We start from the raw sequence: 21,880 nt of genomic DNA on the forward strand, positions 1-21,880 counted from the left end.
TGTAAATAAATAAAAAATGTCATCTAGGGGTTGGTTGTACTGTTGCATTTTATGTGGTCTGAAGATGTATAAATATAATACAAGGCCCTTTTGTGATTGTTTTATGCTAGCATTTTTGGGCTGTAAAATGTTAAAATCTAGACTCAGAGACATGTTTGTTTTATTTTTTTCTTCTTAAAAAATACATCTCTGACTTTATTTTCACATTTTTCACACAAAAAATTTAAGAATAAAAACTATGTAAAAAAATTGTCACAGATGTATTTAATAAAACTTTATTAAATATTTGAAAGTAATCAATATTAATGAATCAATTAATTGCATTGTGTATATGATTGGAATATACATTAAATTATTGGCTAATTTTGGAGAAAAATGATAGATGTGCTTTATATAGGGGGTTGGATGCCTGAGAGTAAGAGGCGGGGCAGTAGAGAGGAGAGGAGGGGAGAGGATGTTATGGGAGAGGAGGGAGGGTAGAGAAGAAGAGGTGACAGTGGGGGGTGGAGGTGCCCACTGGGGTTTTGCTCAATCTATGGTATATAATATTTCTTTAGAAATTGACTGAAAAAAAACAAAGGCTAAAGTGACGTTATAGTTAAGTGAAGATGTCAGTTATAAAATGCCTTTTAAACTTACAGAACCACTGACATTATATCAAGTAACTGTAATGTGTGCAGCATCTTAGGGCGGGGCTCGAGAGGTGGGGGGTTCGACACTCCACCGGTAGATACATCCAAAACTTGCCACTCTCCTCCATGCAGACAGAAATAGGGGAAACCACACCAGAGGAATGCTTAGTCAATTTCTTTTATTGTCAGTAAGAGAACATGATGCGTTTTGACCCTTTGAGGTCTTGATCACATTGTAAAGTGCAAAGGTCCTGTGAGATGTTACACCTGTTCAACATGTTGTAATGCCTGTGGAGTAAAGGCATGTGGAGTAAAGACCCATGTTGTAACATCTGATATTTGCAGCAACTGGCTGTAAATGTGCCTGTAAGATAAATCCACATAATGCTGTCAGCCGAGCCAAGTCCAATCCTACTGTTTAGGCCAACAGCACTAAGTACAATGCGATTTGTAAGAAAATACATACGTTTTCTACGCCTTCCTCAAAGATTGCTCCCAACAACATTCCAACAAAAGTCACATGCTCCCACTGTGTTCAATTCTTGAACATGCCTTTACAGTTCTCTGCATTTGTTTAGACTAGACTGCATCTTTCATCCTCTACCAACTGCAATTGATTTTGTTTCACCTTTGAATATATGGTACACCTCCTTCTCCATTTAACCACCTTATACAGGTGTATAAGCCCACAATCGCATGTGCCACCTCCTGACTCATGAAAACAAACACAAATGATGGATGGAATGCAGAACCAATCAAACATTCACCCCCAGTCACAGATCTGGATTTAATCCATCAATTATTTTGCTCACCATGCCACCCCAGTTTGGATCCAGCCATATACAAATCTCTTTTGACCGTTCCCCATGGGAACAGTTTAGCCCGGACTGCCAGGCCAGCTCCTTCCTGGACTGGAAACAAGCATCCTGGGCCTAGTTTGAAGTTATCACCCATCATCAGCCAGGCTAGCTTCAATCCAGTGGCATAGTGAGCCCGGGCCCCACGTCTGGGCATACCTGTAGCAAATGCAGAACCAATCAAACATTCACCCACAGTTACAGATCTGGGTTTAATCCATCAATTATTTTGTTCACCATGCCCCCCCAGTTTGGACCTAGCAATATGTAAATCAGTCTTGACCCTGTTCCCCAGGGGAACAGTCCATCTCGAACAGCCAGGCCAGGTCCTCCTCTGGACCTGAAACAAGCATCCTGGGACCCGTTTCAGTATATCACCCTTCATCAACCAGGTTAGCTTGACCCCAGTGGCAAGGGGAGCAAGGGACCCATATGTGGGCATACCCTTCCCACTTGGGGCGACAAATGCAAAAAGAACAAGTGATGACGGAATGCTGGACAATTTCAAACATTCACCCACAGTACAGAGTTCTGGGCCTAAATCCATTGTTTTTTTGTTACCCAGGCCATTCCAGTTTGGACCTAGCCAAATGCAAATCAGTCTTGACCCTGCTCCCCGTGGGAACAGTGCAGTCCAAACTGCCAAGCCAGGACTGGAAACAAGCATCCTGGAACCGGTTTCAGGGTATCACCCTTGATCAGCCAGAAAGTGAAACAACTTAATTTGAGACACTTTTACCTGACACATAACAAAACCCACTTCACAAGTATTTCCGTTCTTCAAAAGAAACCCCCTGGCTGCCGATGCGAACTCAGGGGGAGAAGGGTTCACAAACTACCAATTGTTGATTACGTTAGCAAACATTGCGGCAGTAAATGGTGACATTTTGTGGCAATTCTCACTAGAAATGTGAAGTATATTATATAAAGAAAGTCCTGCAGAGCCCCAAGAGTGATTTTGTGACCACTTTTGAAATAGTAGCTATCATCATTTTATCCCTGTTAGGAGCAAAGATCTGATCCCGCTCCATCCATGAGGTGAATTCGTGCAAAAATGGACAGCCTTTTGAGAATGGTAAGGATGTATCTGTCCAGTTAGGGCACCGTGGGTGATTAGTCGGTAGCCTTAGGTTTGGGGATGGAAAGGTCGAAGGCGTTTATAGAGCATTGGCCATTTCTGTGGAACTATTGACACTTCTACCACCGCACTACACTCACTGTGCAAAGGCAGGATGAAGGTAGGACTTTAGAGCTGCTCGAGGATCTGACCTTGCAAACAAAATGGACCTTCAGAATATTAGCACTGAGCTGTAATTTCCTTTCAGAAAAATAATGTCTGCTAAATGTTTTGGAAATGGATGACCCCAGAGTATGGATTGGGAAAGGTTGTTTACCCGGGGCGAGTGTGGAGGGGGGTGCGCCTCTAATATCTTGTTCACCAGAACTTGATTTGCCACTGCTCTGGGAATGACTAGAACTCTATCTCTCAGTGAACAATTGTAAGTTCTACAAAGTACTTATGATGATGCACTAAATCAGAACCGCTACAAATATATAATAGAGAGGAAAACCGGATCTGCGGACACTAGCCATTCATTCATTTCGTTAATGATAGTGAACATCCTTGGCCCAGGTCTAATTTGGGTGCTAGACCCTGTGGGTGCCACTGCACATGGAAACAAGACCAACCTTGTGAGATCTCAGGGACAGGGCCCTGCGGTGTAGGATGCAGGTCATGACAAGCCTCAATCACTTTATTGTTTCTAAAGGCAGAATTGCATCGGGTAATGTCGTAGCCTTTGGTAGAATTATGTATGAAGGCCATAATAAGTAGAGCATTAAACACCGCTAGTATAGTAATACCGACAGAGGCAGCCTGTATATTAGTGAAAGATGTGTATTATGGATGAACTTGCACAATTTGCTGCAAGTGTTGCATTGTATGTGTGTATGATTTTTTTATGATTATGAAGCATGGATGTAGCTACAAAGCAATGGAGGGCTCTGTAGTAGAACACTTCTACATTATAAGGGGGTGCAGGGATGACAGAGAGGGGTGACGTGGCCATGGATGTTGAGACTAGAGGGCTGCACGTTGAAAATTACATTGGAGGGTTTGGCTGTAGGTGAAAGGAGTGCATCAAAGGGGTCAGCAGTGAGGCTATGAGTGACGAGGTCTGAGAGGTACTCACCTATACTTTCTGGGGCGCAGTTTTTCAATTGGCAAAAAGTTGTTTAGTGCTCTTACATGGTGGAGATTCATTGTGATTGTCTTTAAGCACCAATAACTAGTGAAAAACATCATTATAAGATGTAACATGGTGGAGATTCATTGTGATTGTCTTTCAGTACCAATCACTAGTATAAAAATATAATTATAGGATGTAACATGGTGGAGATTCGTCGTGATTGTCTTTTATCACCACTAGTAATCACTAGTGAAAAAACATCATTATATCATATAACATGGTGGAGATTCATTGTGATTGTCTTTCATCTTCACTAGTAATCGCTGATAAGAAAACATCATTATATGCTGTAACATGGTGGAGATCCATTGTGATTGTCTTTCATCATCACTACTGAGAAAACATCATTCTATGCTGTAACATGGAGGAGATTCATTGTGATTGTATTTTATCACCACTAGTAATCACTAGTGAAAAAACATCATTATGCGCTGTAACATGGTGGAGATTTGTTGTGATTGTCTTTCATCGCCACTTGAAACATGGTGGAGATTCGTTGTGATTGTCTTTCATCGCCACTTGAAACATGGTGGAGATTCGTTGTGATTGGCTTTCATCACTACTGGTGATCACTAGTGAAAAAACATCATTATAGGATGTAACATGGTGGAGATTCGTTGTGATTGTCTTTCATCACCACTAGTGATCACTGATGAAAAAATACAATGATAGGACTGTACCTGACGAGAAATACGAGAGTGAGGAGTCACATTCTGGGAAGCACAAGCAAGAGCTACGGGACATTTCTCATCTCATCATTAACCAGCGTCAGACCGTTCAAAGCAAAACAGCCATTCTTGCCTTCAGTTTGTGACTCGATACCTTTGGATCACTCCAAACTGGTACATAAAATAGAACTTAATCCTTCAAACTCCTCTGTCCAGTACACATAGCACTGACTGCGCACACACACAGATACACATGTACTGCCCCACAGATAACCAACCATACTCACATGGATCTCACTTTGTTCTAAAGATGCAGCTGTTAATTTAAAGCCACAAATACACCACTCAAGTGCCAACTTCCTGAAACTACCTTTGAGCCTTTATCAAAGAAAATTAAGAACCCACCTGTGCAGCCTTGCTTCCCTTACTGTTTGTTTATCTCCCCTTTCCATTTCTACAACAATACCCTCCCCCCTCAACACTCACTCTTGGCGCTGCCCTTTTCGCAACTCCTCTCCGCTCTACTCTCACTATGAAGCCGCTGATGTGACACACCTTAAAACAGGTTCTGATTTCAATGTTACCTTTTCAAAAGCCTTTCAGTATCTGCATTAACTGTGTGCCCTCCTTTCTCTTCCCAGCCCTCGCACACTGAGGTGTCCTGCCTAGAGACAGGCACCCTGTGGGGCATGATATTGAAAAAAAGACTGTCCTACCTCTGCTGTAGACTAACAATCTCTTTCCTTATTTTATGCATGGTCTCCCCACCCTGGGGGCACCCTGCCATCTGCTACGATCACACACTACTAACACGATATGGGCAAGATGGGAGGGAGGAAGGGCCAAGACTAGGAACACTTGGACTTGGAGTAATGAAGATTACAGTTAATCAAGAGGGCCATTACTGCACGTAATGACTACAACTTGAAGGAATTGAATAGGAGAGAGGAGCTTTAGTGATTTTTATGTTTGTCTTGGTGTAAAATTGGGTTCATTATGTAAGTTTCCGCCAGTGGGACATACTAGCTTTAGCAAGGTTGCCATTCTCCTTGGTGCTGATGCCTGTGATATTGCAAATAAGCATTACCCCTGGTTGTATGATTGCACCACTGAGTTGCTCTATCACTATACCAGCTAGGGATTTTACCATTAGAAATAAAAAATCCACAACAAGTAGAGGATATATTCCTATTAACTTAGCAGCAAAATAAATACAGAAGGCTCTGCAATGTACTACTGGCCAGTAAAGGCATGTCCAGCAAAAAATGTATTTTAACTTTAGAGGCAGTGATAGTGTCTTTGTAAAACAAAACACTTACATGTTTACTTGAGTGTTCATTAACCAATGTTTCCCATTTTAAGATCAGCTTTTAGCTGATCTAATGTGATGGTTCTACTTTATTACAGTAATGATTTCACACAGTAATGTATACATTATTTTAGCTCTCATGCTAGCCTGGCGGTATTTGCTCTTCCTGTAATTGGTGGCATTTACCTCTCGCGACCATTTCTGTAATTTATCCCACTACCCGTCTTAAGGGTCGTATTGAGCAACCATTGTTTTCTTCTTTGCCTTTAAATAAGTATTTCTTCTCTTTCAGCCAAAGAGCTCTATTTGGACTCTTACCATTTGTGCAACCGCACAGAGACTAAAAACCTGATTAAATCGGTGGCGTATCAAAAAACGTCTCAAGCAAGCTCTCTCTGTGGATGGATACCAGCCAGGTGGTGTTCCAAAACACAATACCAAATGGAGTACAGGTTGATCGAAGTCCCAGAGACCACGAATGTGACAGACTGCTGTGAGGACTATGAACAGCTTGGCCAGTACTGTGTCTTGTGTGAGTATCTCGGCACCTTGACCAATGTATACAGTGATGGATGGGAAACAATATATATATTTGCATATTTATGCACCATGCATATCTCACTATGCACGACTAACCTTAAAAGATGAGGATGACAATGTAATCCCCACTTTTTTTCTTCTCTTATCGAAGTCCCACCTCCCCCCATATCTCCCACACAGAAAAACTATGTTTATTCCTGTTGTTTTTATCATCGGTACACACACATGATCATGTCCTACTTTAATGCGCTTTGGTGTGCTTAAAACAGTTGTCAAACAACAAAATATGTCTTCACTCCATTTTATGTCATAATCTTAATTTGATACCTGTGATTTATTCTTCATTCAATTTTTGGTAGTTGTGGTTTGTTGAATAAATTTAAACAAAAAGCTAAACGTCCGACTAGCATGACAGATTGCCAATCTTTTTTTTTTTTTAACAAAAGCCGCCCTCAACCACAACTGCAAAATCAATGTCCTTGATGGGCTGAAAGTTTTGTCCCAGCAGACATTGTGTCGATTTTCCTAACAGGGCGCTCCATGCCATACAGTCAGCTTTTTTCAAAACAAAATATATTTAAGATAAAATAGGAATTTTCAACAGTAGAATTCGAAAAAGTAACTTATATGATATAACATTAGGTTTACATATGACTATTGAAGGAGCTTTCAAATGCACGTTCGGCTCCTGTCTGCTAAGGTATTCGTGAGCCTCATAATTTTGTCAAAATTGTCTTTTACTGTAAACAGAGGCTTGTAATAGCTGCATGTTAAAAATGATTAACTTCATGCCTGAAACGTATTATATTGGTTTAGTATAAAATTAACAAAATACCATCCAAATAAATATTTCATTTATTCATTTATTAACCCTATTATTAGAGTGATTCTAGAAATACTGCAGCACGACCAAAAGGGCCATAGTGAAGAAAGTCAGGAAATTGAGTTCGGTTGTAGGGCGATCTGTATATTGTTGGATGTTTCACAATCACAGCCAGCACATGTTTCGTCACGTTAGTGGCCTTTTTCAAGGCTAGCTAAGTAAGAGATGTAGATATTACGACAACAGCATCGGGCCCATGGGTAAGAGTATTCCAATGTCTCACTAGTAAAAAGATCTAACTGGATGCCACTCGTCACCTCACGAATAATTTCATGCTCAGACTTATCTTTGTCGTCCTCTAACTCTGTTCTACCATTTATTCTGGCTGGCTGCCTGGTTTCACATGAAGAATCCTGGCTTGAAGTAGTCTGTTGGGGAAAAATATACCCCGTACAAGTAATATATCTGTATGAGCCTGAGACGTGATGACATGGTACCAGTCCTCTGAGCCATCAGGATGTCCCGACAATCTTCTTCCTCTAGCGGACCCAACCATTGCTCCTACTTCATTTTAATGTGGTTCAGATCTCCTGGTGCATTATTAATCAACATTTTATATACTTGGGACACTCCCTCCTTCCCCCTGAACCCCATCAATAGTTTAGCCTCTAGCGGACTATACTCTGGCAGTGGATCAGTGCTGGTGACATCGATCTGTAGAGCATGGCGAAGCTGGAGATATTTATAAAATGTTGTTTGTGTGAAAGGTGATAGTTTGTCTGCAGGTCTTGAAAGGAACACATGTGCGTGTTGCGCCAGACGTCTCCCAGCTGCGATATTCCCAGCTGGTACCATTTGGTGAATCCCAGCAGGGCTGCTGATTCCCGGAGCCAAGTGCCTCTCCACAAGGGAGTATGCTAGGTCAGAACAGCTATCCATTGAGTGTGCTGCAAGACTGCCCTCCATGGCAAAAACACCATTCTCATCCCGGGGGCAAGGCCCTGGGGAATTGGTGACCCATAGAGGACATTGAGGATTCAAAAAAAGGTCAGAGTGCTTAGTTTTAATTTATACACTGGGTCCGGCCATCCACCTGTAAACCAGTCATGTATGGGCATTAATTGGGTTGCCAAGCAATATAAGTAGACATTAGTCATCCCCAAACCCCGTCATTCGGGTTTCTTTCACAGTACTGCAGCGCTATACGATGTCTACTTCCTCGCCAGAGGAACCCTTTGATGATAGCGTCAAGAGTATGAAACCATGAGGGTGGCAGTGTGTAGGAAAGTACCATCTTGCCTGGCATGTTACCCCCATTTTTCACTGTATATATGTTGTTTTAGTTGTATGTGTCACTGGGACCCTGCCAGCCAGGGCCCCAGTGCTCATAAGTGTGCCTGAATGTGTTACCTGTGTTATGACTAACTGTCTCACTGAGGCTCTGCTAATCAGAACCTCAGTGGTTATGCTCTCTCATTTCTTTCAAATTGTCACTAACAGGCTAGTGACCAATTTTACCAATTTATATTGGCTTACTGGAACACCCTTATAATTCCCTATATATGGGACTGAGGTACCCAGGGTATTGGGGTTCCAGGAGATCCCTATGGGCTGCAGCATTTCTTTTGCCACCCATAGGGAGCTCTGACAATTCTTACACAGGCCTGCCACTGCAGCCTGAGTGAAATAACGTCCACGTTATTTCACAGCCATTTTACACTGCACTTAAGTAACTTATAAGTCACCTATATGTCTAACCTTTACCTGGTAAAGGTTGGGTGCTAAGTTACTTAGTATGTGGGCACCCTGGCACTAGCCAAGGTGCCCCCACATTGTTCAGGGCCAATTCCCCGGACTTTGTGAGTGCGGGGACACCATTACACGCGTGCACTACACATAGGTCACTACCTATATGTAGCTTCACAATGGTAACTCCGAATATGGCCATGTAACATGTCTATGATCATGGAATTGCCCCCTCTATACCTTCCTGGCATAGTTGGCACAATCCCATGATCCCAGTGGTCTGTAGCACAGACCCTGGTACTGCCAAACTGCCTTTCCTGGGGTTTCACTGCAGCTGCTGCTGCTGCCAACCCCTCAGACAGGCTTCTGCCGTCCTGGGGTCCAGCCAGGCCTGGCCCAGGATGGCAGAACAAAGGACTTCCTCTGAGAAAGGGTGTTACACCCTCTCCCTTTGGAAAATGGTGTGAAGGCAGGGGAGGAGTAGCCTCCCCCAGCCTCTGGAAATGCTTTCATGGGCACATTTGGTGCCCATTTCTGCATAAGCCAGTCTACACCGGTTCAGGGACCCCTTAGCCCTGCTCTGGCGCGAAACTGGACAAAGGAAAGGGGAGTGACCACTCCCCTGACCTGTACCTCCCCTGGGAGGTGCCCAGAGCTCCTCCAGTGTGCTCCAGACCTCTGCCATCTTGGAAACAGAGGTGCTGCTGGCACACTGGACTGCTCTGAGTGGCCAGTGCCACCAGGTGACGTCAGAGACTCCTTCTGATAGGCTCCTTCAGGTGTTGCTAGCCTATCCTCTCTCCTAGGTAGCCAAACCCTCTTTTCTGGCAGAGAGGGTGGATTTCTCCTTCCTCCGTCCCTACCCACACAAGGAGAGGGGCGTGGTCAGAGATACCTCTTGGAAGGGTCTGAATGTGGGTTACGGTTTAACAATTACCTAGCTGGTGCCATAAGGAAATCTATTCTTGAGTGCGTGTGGTGTGCCCCTGACGTGTGAGTAAACTGCTGGGTCTTCGGATACCATGCTCTCCAGCATCATTCAGCCCTAGTGATACAAGCTAATCTGTAATGTGTTGCGCTGCTGTACGTCAGGAGTTGGAATGGGGCCCTGACGTGTCTATGTTTGGATCTGGGACTGGATTAAAGTTGCCACTGATCCATGTCATCCCCTGTAGTGGGTCTAGAATCACCCTGGATAGGTCCCTCAGACAGGTCTGCAGAACCACTGGGGCGGCATAGACACTCACAAGATTAATCGTGCAGCATTTTATTGTGCCCGTTAGACTTATATATTGGCCATCTTTGTCTCTAATTACCTTTATCCACCCACATAGGGAAGAAGCAACGCAGTAGGATGGTCACTCCTTAGGATCCCTGAGTAAATCCGGCGTGATAGATATGGTCATACCCTCGTCAGGCCAAGAAGGGTCAATGCTCTCCCATTAACTGCATTTCTTGTAGCATTAGGATTTCGTGCATGTTGCGTTGGGCAGAAGTCTGGACTGTCGTACGCTTTATTTTGTGAAAGAGGGCGTTAACGTTCCAGGACAGAATTACAAAGGGTCTTACTATGTTTGGTGTGGGATATTATGTTATGATTCAGGAGAGTCGGGCCATGAAACTCAGTGTCATTATTTAGTGTCAACCTTTTGGAATCATTAAGTGGTACGGGTGTCCTCAGGATTGCATCTATCTGTTGTTGGTGGGTGTTCCTACTTGTATAGAGTGCCAGAGAAACGTAACAAACAAAACCCCCTAGTAACCAATAATAACCACTTGTCAAACATTTAGTAGTCCCCCAACTCCCTCCCCTCCCCATACTTCCCACCAGAAGCATATGTCGCCCATATATATTCAACAATTCTACCAACAAAAAATTTCAAAATATCAGCTAATGAATCAGTGGGAGGTAGCTGACCTCTCTGTAGCGTAGGATATCAGTTACTTCCAGATCACCTTGAGAGCTCTAAACTTGACGTGGTCCCCGCATGGGGCTCTTTTGTCCAACGGTGTTGTCCATTAAAGCATTAAATGAGAGGGCTGCTGGACAAGATGGTGTCACTACTCAAGTTTGCCCCATCAGGAGAGAGCCCTGTAGGCGGCTGCTCCACATCGAAGGAGTGTACTACTTTCCCCGTTGCCCCGCACAACACCCCACCATGTCTCCACGACGTCCCAGCTTCGGAGATGTTGATCTGGCTCGTTGGGCGGATTTACGCCTTTGAGACCTCAGCCGTTTTCTTTGAGCTTTAGGGTGTTCTTCGCTGTTGCCTTGAGCATGTGAGCACCATGTAAGGACCGTTCCACCAATCCCCCCTCCAAACCCACCAACATCCCCCCATGGCAAGAACTCTGCGACAAGATGGCCACTTACTTCCACAGTAAGATTAAGGAAATTTATGACTGCTTCCTCCGCAGAACCCGCCCAGCATCAGAGCCTACGACCGACCCAGCCCCCCAGAACCTACCCAAACCATCCACAGCTGGTCCACTTTCACCACAGCAGAGACTGAAATCATCATGAACAGCCTTTACACCGGAGCTCCCACAGACCCCTGTCCTCACCACATCTACAACAGAGCCAGCGCATCCATCACCCCCGAACTTCACAAGACGCTGAACTGCTCTAACAACACACCCACCTTCCCCGAAGATTGGAAAAAGGCCGAAGTCCTCCCCCTCCTAAAGAAGCCCACGGCTGACCCATCAGAGCTAAAAATTTCGGACCCATCTCGCTACTACCAGACCTGGCCAAAGTACTGGTAAAAGCCATCAACTCACAGCTGTGACAATTCATTGAAGAAAGCAACTCTCTGGATACCTCTCAGTCTGGCTTTCGCGGCAACCACAGCACGGAGACAGCTCTTCTTGTAGCCACCGATGACATCCGCACACTCCTCATCTGCGGCCACACCGCAGCACTCATACTCCTCGACCTCTCAGTAGCCTTCGACACAGTCTCCCACAGAACCCTATGCACCAGAATCCACAATGCAGGAATCCACAGAAAAGCCTTGCAATGGATTCACTCCTTCCTCTCCGGAAGAACACAGAGAGTCAGGCTCCCACCCTTCATATCCAAACCAACAGAAGTCAGATCGGGATGTCCCTCAGGGATCCTCCCTGAGCCTAACACTCTTCAACATCTACCTGGTCTCGCTTGCAGCCCTCGTCAGAGGCCACAGAATGAACATTATGTCATACGCCAATGACACAAACACAACTCAACTCATCATATCTGTCACTAAAGACCTGGACAAAGTTAAGAGGAACTTTCACACCGGAATGGAAGCCGTCGCTGCCTGGATGAGGGAGAGCTGCCTCAAGCTCAACTCAAACAAGACCGAGCTCATCATCTTTGGAAACTCCACTTCAGCCTGGGACGACTCCTGGTGGCCCACATTGCTCAGAGCCCTCCCTACTCTGACTGACCTTGCCTGAAACCTAGGAATCATCCTGGACGTTTCCCTATCAATGATCCGACAGGTAAACGTGGTCACCTCTTATTGCTAGCACACCTTCCACCAACTCCGCAAAAGCAAACTTATGCAAAGTGCTTTTCTACTGCCCAGCGAGATTGCGCTGCGAAGGAAATAAAAAGAAATAGTGCAGAAGGTATTCGGAAAACACAGAGCCTTGTATGTTTTCAGTAGTTTACTGGTCCTATAGAGGAGGGATATATACTGGAAAAGGCTAGATGTATGCATGCGTTTCACTAATGAAATCGAGCAAATTTTAAAAGGCAAACCCACGAACCAACCAAACTGATGGGGGTGGTTAAAAGCTCTCAGAAAGATTACAACAGGGGCCAGAGCGCTTGTGCGCGCTCGACCCTAAAAAGGATCAATAAAAATAAATTAAATTCTGTAAATACAATCATGAGCTAAACTCACCAAGGGGTTACAAATGTCTACAATATTATATCAAATAAACAGGATAAAGGGCCAGATGTACAAAGCCTGTTTGCATTTCTTAATGGTCCGAAACGGTATTTTGGGCCGTTAAGAAATGCAAACTGGGCTTTTCTAATGTACAAAGCCCTTTAAGGAATCACAAATTGCGATTTCTACTGTGTAGAAATCGCAATTTGCGATTCCCAAAATAGGAAATGAAAATAGGGATTTCCTGTTTATGTTTTCTATTCTGATGTACCATGCATTTCCAAAATGCGATTTGGGCATTTTGGAGATGAAATTACCACTGACTTGAAGTCGATGGTAACCAGGTGCAATTTTAAAAAAGCACCACAAGGTGCTTTTTTTCTAATTGCAAAAGTGCACTCACATGGCCCTTAAGCATATGCTTGCTCCACAGGTGCACCCCTATTTTTGGGGTGCACCAAAGGGAACCTTTTTCCCATTGCCATCCCTGGTTTTGCATTTCCTAAATAGCAATTTCTTAATAAGAAATCACTATTTAGGAAATGGGAAACTGGCCCATTGACTTTGTGGGAATCACTATTAGGAAATCTGTATCATTTTGCATTTCTTAAATTGCGATTTCTATGAAGTCGCTATTTAGGAAATGCAAAATTGCATTTTCTTACATCTGGCCCACTGTTCCCAAAATCAAAAAACTTGCAAAATATGTTAATGAATAAACCAGAATGGATTATTAATGTTTTAAACATGAAATATATGCAGGACTGTAAGAAGTGACAATTGAAGTAACATTGAACGTTGATTTGTAAATACAAAAGTTACGATCTATGCAAACTAATGGTGTGAATCTCATCACATTTCATCATATTATGCATTTTAAAATGATGCCTTCATAGTGTACCTAAAGTATCATATTCATGTACTTCTGCTGGAAGTTCTCTGAAGGCTTGCAAATTGGATGAGCCTTGGAGAAATGTTTCATTTTGTGCTAATCATCTCTGGAGTGCAGTTACTGAGACACTAGGTGGGAGATTTCTCATAACTTAGGAAGTGGATTAATGCCAACGATTTTAAAATAACGTTGCTGTTTCTGATTTGATAATACAACCCTAACCATGATCATACTATGCTAAATTTGCTGAATCTATTAATAGAATATGTGATTTGAGTATAAAAACTCTTGGGCTTTAGAATTATGGGTTGCATTTTTACAGTTGTCTCTGGAGTTGCTGTTGCTAGTAGATGATTAATTTTTTTTATGTCTAATTGACCTATATTTTCTTATTGTGATATTGTCAGTACTTTTTATGAATTTGACTTAAGATTTGCTGAAACTTATTTAGTTCGAGCTATGTTTTATGATTCTGTATTTCTGTAATTGGGCCTTCATGGATTTTTATGCATTTTCATCTGTACCACATTTACTAAAATATCTGTAGTAAGTCTATTTATGTCCTATTTTTGATCTAGAACTCGGGTATTAGCAGTTCCTCATTTATTCTATTTTACTCTGCTGAAGTGTAATTTTTTCATGAGAAGTGTAGTCTCTAACTGCAAGATATATTGGAGATCCTAGAGTCAAAATAATTAGGGTGTTTGTAATATTCGGGTTCAGGTGATTATTGGGGTTTGGCTCCCACACAAATTTGGTATCAGAGGATGGTTTGCATTAGAGCACCTCCTCTCTAAGAGGTCCCCTGTTTATGTTTTATAGTTTGGGGTAATTGTTGCCCTGATCGAAGAAGAAAACGTTTGTGGAGATTTGTTAACTTTCCTGGTGCCGGATCCTTCTGTGGTATGTTACTATGCAGTCCTGAATGAACTTGGAGTGTAAGTATGAATAGGGAGAAACTGAGTTTGTGAACCAGTGCTGAGATCAATCAATCAATCAAGGGGTCTTCTAGAGTGCAAACTTGTCAACTCAGGGTCTCCAGGCGCTTTTTGGCTGCTGCGGGTCTTGTTCTGATGGTGATGGTGGTCAAGAGCCAAGTCTTGAGCTGCTTCATGAAGTCCTTCAGGGAAGGGGAGGTGCGCAGGGGGAGTATGTTCCAGGACTTGGAAGCTAGGTAAGAGAAGGAACGACCTCTGAAGCGTTAAAGGCGGATGCTGGGCGACGAGGGCTGAGCAGAGTTCTCTGGTTGGTTGATGGGATGTGAGGGGTTTGTTGATGTGGGGGGGCTGGAGCTATGGAGTGCCTTTTAGGCATGTGTGAGGAGCTTTAAGAGGCATCTTTGCAGGACGGGGAACCAGTGGAGGGCCTCTTAGATGGGGGATGATGCTGGTTCTTCTAGGAAGGCCAAGGATAAGTTCATGAGCTGCTTTGTGGTTCCGGCGCAGAGCGCATTGCCATAGTCAAGTCAGCTGGAGATGAGGGCCTGGGTTCCTGTCTTCCTGGTGGAAATGGGGATCCAACAGAAAATCTTGCGGAGAATGTGGAGGATGCGGAAGCAGGTGGAGGAGATGGTGTTGATCTGTTGTTTCATGGTCAGTTGGGTGTCCAGGGTAATCCACAGGTTGCGTGCTTGGCCAGTGGTGCTAGGTGATGGACAGAGAGCTGTGGACCACCACGAGTTGTCCCGGGGGAGGGCTTGTTCCCAAAGATGAGGATCTCTGTTTTATCTAAGTTTAGCTTGAGGTAGTTAGTCCTCCTCCAGGTGGCGATGTCGCTCATGGTGTTTTGGAAGTTGGTTTGTGTGATTGCTGGGTCGTCTGTGAAGGATTGGACGAGCTGGGTGTCTTCGGCGTAGGAGACGATGTTGAGTCCGTGAGTGCATGCGATATCTGCCAGTGGAGTCATGTAGGTGTTAAAGAGGGTGGGGCTGAGGGAGGATCCCTGGGGAATGCCACACTTAATGTCTTTGGGTGTGGAGATGAATTGTGATCTCTGATTTTGTACTGAAATGTTTGGGATGATGATTGCGGTTCAGTTGGTGGTTTGATTACTGTGGTGATGATGTATTAATCATATTTGCAAATTCATTTGAAGTCATTTGTCATTTAAATAGAATTGAGTTGGTTATCAGATTCATCGAAAATCCAAGCTCTCCAGATTTGAACATTTGTCTATATTGTGGTGTGTAGATCGAGACGCCACTTACACATCTGTGGGGATTCTTAATCGACACATTTTCTTTTCCAGATTTGAGAGTCTAACCTGGGTTGTTGTGCTTACCCTGAGTGCACAGGGTGAAGTACAATAACTTGGAGGTGGATTTCTGCTGGTCAGAAATTGCCTAGCAAGAGTTTTTTGGATTGTGTGGTTCTTTCTCTTATTGCTCAAATTCAAAAGCTTTATGATTTGTTATTGATTCACTTTAACTGAAGAACTTATTTCCTTTCTATGGTAACCAGAGAAAAGGTTATTGGTTTAATGTGATTTAATACAGTTCTTTAATTGTTTCCCTGTTCACAAAGAAATCGCTTTGTGATTGGTTGCTCAGCTAGGAAGCTGCTCTGGGATTGATGTGATGTCACCACTAGTTGTGCTCGGATTGGTTGTCTCTTGGCGTAGTCATGCTCTGATAGCTTCACCTTTCACATAGCTGCGCTGCTATTGGATGTAGTCAGCTAAATTCTTTTTTTATGGTTATTTGACTTTGTTTGACTTATTTGATTGATTTAACCTTGTTAAGTAGAAAATATGGGTGGAGTATTTAGAAGCCTAAACCTAAGAAAGAGAGGATACCTAAGAAGGGAAAGGAGTTACCGAGTGAGGGCACGCCAGCATATAAAATAATGGAAGAGGTTGGGTAGTATACGTTTGTCTGTATTCGCAAATGGAATAAAAATACAAAGCATGTTGCGGTTTTACAGTTTCCTATGAAAGGGTGCCTTTAATTTTAAGAAATTAGATTTTGCAAGACAAACAATGTATGTTATGGAACCAGTGCTGAGAATTACAGCTTAAGGAGCGTAATAAATGGGACAGCAAGGAAACAGAAAAAGAGGGGGATGAGAAAGAAAAAACTATAAAGAAATCATTTAGGAGCTGGTTGGAACCATGAGAGAATATGGAGGGGAGGTATCAAGGAATGTGATAAAACTTTTCCAGCTATAGTTACGGAAACAGAGCGAGACAAACCAGGGAAAAGGATAGTATGAGGAATCAGATTATGACAAATTCATAAATGAACTGTTAATTTGAAGACCTGCTCTGTTTATAGATAGACAGCTAATCCAGACTACTGTTGGGGTTTGCAGGATTGGTGGAGGAGATAACTGCAGAGGTGGTAGCTTTTACTGGAGCTATATTGAGTGCTCCATCAGAAGTTCCAGTCACAATGACAATGCCTAGTGTGAGTAGGATTGATGCACATATAGGACAGGCACAGATTATACCTGAGAAGATGGTGGTGGTAGAGGCACCACCTAAAGAAATTTGTAGTCAGATTCTAAAAAATGTATTTGTAGAGATGTTACCACTGGTTGTTTTGAGGATAAGAATCACTGATATGGCACATGAAGGTCGTTTGGAACAGAGATATGTAAGAGAATTTTTTTAGTGGCCCAGTGTAGATAGAGTGACACAGTACGTAGTAAAGAGATATGTGACTCATGCTGGTCCTTTTTTGGTTCCAGTATCTTTTCCTGATTAAAATATGGGAACAGGTAGCTGTTGATATGCTTGGGTTATTATATTATCTAGGTGAAATTAATAGGTATGTGTAGATCATGGATGATTATTTGTCTATGTGAGTTGAAGTTGAATTTGTTTAAAAAGTGGCCTTAGGGGACATGAAAACAGTGTTCGAGAGAGTAATTTTGTCAGAAGGAATACAGCAGCTGTTTTTGATGGATAATGGGGGTACAGCTTTGTTTAAGGGAAATAACTGATCATTTTGAATGGGCAAATAATTGTGCATTGTCGTATGCTCTATATATCCCAGTACAAATTGACTTGTGCAGAATATTAATAAAATGGTTATGGATACTGTGCAATCCACTGTGAAAACCCGATTGCCTTTGTGTAAGAAACTGGAGAAGTGGATATGGGGTTATGGAACTACACCCCGCAGTGTAACAGTGTGCCCCCTTAACTATGATGAGAGGATAATCTGCAGGAATACATTTGTAGCTGGAATGAATTGGGCATAACAAAGGTATATGGATTTGGATGAAGTGGAGTGAAAGATTAATAGGAAAAAAGAAGGGTATAAAAGGTGGCATGATGGATGGAGGAGGACTGAGGTTATGTTGTTGGTTCAAGTGATAACAAAACTGGTGTTGTGAACAAGGGAGACTCACAGTGGTCTGATGCTCTGAAAATGTTAGAGGTGTGTTGGAAGTATGTGATTGTGGAAGGTGATGGGAGATGGAGAAAGGACTGTGTTCTAACCATGGTTGAAAATAGGTAGATTGCAGTTTTAGTTTATTTCCTTGTGTATGGGGATAAATTGTGTGTGGGTGTGTTGGGATTATTGGCAAGTGATGTGTTGGATCTATTTGTATTGTGTGGGCATGTCAGTGAGAATATATTTGTGTTTAGAGGGGGTGTGTTGTTATCTGTTTTCTCTGCTATTTACTGTTCAAGGGTTTACGTCATTTGTAAAGTTTTCATGTTAAATGTGATATCACTTCAAATTAGAATGTAGTATGGGGTTTGAAGAACAGTTTGTGTTTTTCTGTGGTGGCACTCATGTAGGGAACTTCCTACTAAAAAAACTGATTCCACCAGTGTGCATTGTAACAGTCGGTCATCCCAAGAGGTCGCTAATTCTGAAAATTGACTTCTATTACCAAGAACTCTGTTGTGTTTAGATAATGTGAATGCACCTGCTCTGTCCTCGCTACTAGGGGACAAAAGTGTAGTTATGGGGCTATATTTGTGTATACGTTTTTATTCAAAACAAAAGAGTTTACTGTCTTGTGTTTTTTCTGGATGGGAACCGGTCGCTTTAACGGGTATTCCCAAGATATGCTTTCTGCAGCATGAGTTAATTAACTGCAATGCACACCCTTCAATAAAAGTTCTATGAGAGATGCATTATCAGCGCATTGTTGCCATGGCATTATACCTCTCTGACCTTTGCATTACACGTGTAGACGGGCGCTCACAATTACAGCCTAATTTGATGTTTGTATGGAATGGGAGAGGCTTACAAGGGCGGACTCCAATGCTTTTCAAGTCTGTGATTTAGTGGTTTTGTGAAGCTTTGCAGCAAGCCAGTCCCCTTCTCCGCCCTCTCAGACGGTGTTTGGAAGAACATTTTACATGCTTACATTCCAGTCAATGGTCGATTGTAATGGTGGTGTTTTTAGCTCGTCACGGCATACCGTCATTACTTTGATATTGCAGTTGTATGATTTTGAACAGGAGTCATCTTTTTTGTTGTGAAACTATTTTCAGTTGTGGACGCTACTTGTATACCAGGCTGTGTGTGACAGTTCCACGGTACCTTCATGTGCCCCTCAGCTTGCCTTTAGTGCATTGTGGTCCTGTCTAATTTGCATCCTCTCTGCCGCGCGACCGTCTGCCCGGTGGTTGTGTAGTCTTCATTCGGAATTGGCAACCATAATGCTGGTGCTGAGGCAGGGTTGTGCGCCACCTTCTAAATATTTATGTCATTCTTCTGCATTTGGATTTTGCAGCTTCGTAGGGGAGGAAGCATGGCATGGTGTGCCTCTGACACAGTATCCCCAGGTCCAAACGGGGCATGTGGACACCACTCCTGGCCAGCAGATGCAGCAGCGGTTTGTTCATGGGGACAGGAGAGTGTAGCCCACCAGCCCGCCGCGAGCTGCGCTTAGTCAACGTGAACAATAAAATGGCAATGAAATGATTTCATTGTCGTTTTATTTTTTCACAAGGTGCGCCGCAGCCGTCAGCCTGCCCGGAGCTGGGAGAAATGAGGTGCGTGTCCTCTGCATGGAGGACTTGAGCAGTGGCTGGCCAGACACTGCGAAGTGCGAATCTCAGGTTGGCCGACTGTCGTGCACCAGTCAAACCGGTCAAACTGGCATGCGCACTTTGAAGCTCTCCATCCAGCTGTCTTAGGCAGCTAGGTGGAGACCAAGCACAGACCTACAGGACCTGAAAGAGAATCTAGCCAGCCCGCTCCGTCCAATCCTTGCACTGTGTCATGCTTGTTTCCACTCGTGCCCGTTAGAGCCACAAACTGTGAAGGTCACAGAGGACGCAACCCGGGTAAGTACATTTATTTTGCTTTTAATGTTATTGTAGTGCATGAAAGTGTTGAGAGCGCTGCCCTGGTGGATTAGGATCGCCACCTAGCGCCAGACCGCCTGGTCCTGGTGGAGCTGGCGGCCCCACTGTGGCTCGACTTCCACCACGAGTCTGGTGGTCTAGTGACTGCCACTCGTAATGAGGGCCTATGTTTTTTTTGCTGCATCCGTATCCAGTCCAGACCTTCCATACAGGAGCACCCTGTAGGCTGACATTTTTTTTTTAAACTGTAGTTTTGATGTTTTAGGGTTAACCTACAGGCATTAGGTGTTAACTAGGAGCTAAACTAATTTATTACAGGTAGTAGCAATGTGCAATATAAAATTATTTGGGTTTTCCTAATGTTCATTTTGTTTTATATAAACTTTGTATTTGCACTACGATTTTATCACAAAGACATGTGTTGAAGATCCTCTGAAGAGAGGGGATGTAATGCAAAGTCCGGCATTGGATATGTACCACTTAGCAGCAGTTCCAAAGTGGAGATGCATTGTGCTACATCGGTTCAGCCCACAGGACCACAGCTGAACTGGCAGAGCACCTTCAGTCCAACTTCTAAGGTACAGGACTGAAGTGGCACCACTTAGGGGTAGGGCTCACATCATACAGAGTCCAAGTGGTGGGGTGAATGCGGTTGGAGTCTTTTCAGTCCTTTTCTATCCCTGAGGCTCTGAGCAAGAGGCCAGCTAACTAGCTGTTGCAGTCACTCTGATGGTCCTGGGTTCAAGATGCAGATCCAGTCCTTTCACTCAGGCAGGAGGACAGCATTGCAGAAGAGCAGCAGTCGTTCTTCAGAATAGTACAGCAGCTCTTCTGAGTCTTCTTCAGATCCAGAGGTTTTACTGAAGGGTTGAGTCTGAGGGTCCATTATTTATACCTGGTACCCACTTTGAAGTAGGAGAAATGTTCTGGAGGTTTCCACCCACAGAGATGTTTGGAATTTTCTGCCTCCTTGTCCTGGCCCCAGCTTGTTTGGGTGACAATATATAAATGTCAACGTTTTTGTGAGTGTGCTCAATCAGAGCCTATGTGATGTGCCAGAGCAGTATTGTGACAGCTCCCCTCCCTCATCAAGTTAGAGGTGGCCCATGGTGCCAACACCTATGCTCCTTTGTCTCACTGTCTGGGAGCAATATACAAAGACCAACTACCAGCTCCACATAATCATGTGACAAAGGAAACAGGCCGCAGGCACTAAATGGTTGGGACAAGAAAATACCAACTTTCTAAAAGGGGCATTTTTCAGAGTAGTGTCTTAAAATCTGACTTTACCATTGAAGAGAGTTTTCAATTTCTATTTTTTAGACACCAAACCCGACTCTCCTACATGCTCCCATTTGAAAGTTATCACTTAATAATTTGTAATAAGTTACTCCAATGTTATCCTATGGGAGAAGTAGGCCTTGCAGTAGTGAAAAATGAATGTAAGTGTTTTTCAGTACTAGGACATGTAAAAGTTAAAAGTGCATGCCCAACTTTTTCAATACACTGCACTCTGCCCTATGGGCTGCTTAGGGCCTGCCCTATGGATTACTTATATGTAGCAAAAAAATGGAGGTCGAAGTGGCAGTTTAAAACTACACATACAGGCTTCAATGGCAGAGCTGAGATATGATTAAAAGGCTACTTAAGAGAGTGGCACATTCAGTGCTGCGGACCCACTAGTAGCCTTTAACTTACAGGCCCTGGGTCCAAGTAGTACCATTTTATTAGGGACTTACGGGTAAATTAAATATGCCAATTGGGTGTAAGCCAAAGGTACTTTGTTTAAAGGAGCGAACACACATGTTGGCATTATTTAGAAGTGGTAAAGTGCACAGAGTCCTAAGATCAACAAAAATATGATCAGCAAAAAGTGAGGTCCCTGGACCCCAGACCCCATGTGCAAAAGCTCCACCTCTATGAGTGTTTTAAACCAAGGGCAAACCTCTCCTAGGGTCATAATTAAATTGCTCCCAGAGCCCAAGTTTTCTCTTTTAGAAAACATTTCTG

The 21,880-nt window shown here is 43.4% G+C and overlaps 1 protein-coding gene across 2 annotated transcripts in view; it reads left to right on the forward strand.

Moving 5' to 3' along the window:
* UMODL1 (uromodulin like 1) overlaps window positions 1–21,880 on the forward strand; it is a 499,986-nt gene that overhangs the window by 65,871 nt on the left and 412,235 nt on the right. For both annotated transcript variants that reach the window (XM_069202600.1, XM_069202601.1), the window contains exon 2: window positions 6,008–6,247. In XM_069202600.1, coding sequence (XP_069058701.1) covers window positions 6,008–6,247 — 240 coding nt within the window. The remainder of the gene's footprint in view (window positions 1–6,007; window positions 6,248–21,880) is intronic.

The sequence above is a fragment of the Pleurodeles waltl genome, chromosome 8 (assembly GCF_031143425.1).
Source record: "Pleurodeles waltl isolate 20211129_DDA chromosome 8, aPleWal1.hap1.20221129, whole genome shotgun sequence".
Classification (NCBI taxonomy): Eukaryota; Metazoa; Chordata; class Amphibia; order Caudata; family Salamandridae; genus Pleurodeles; species Pleurodeles waltl.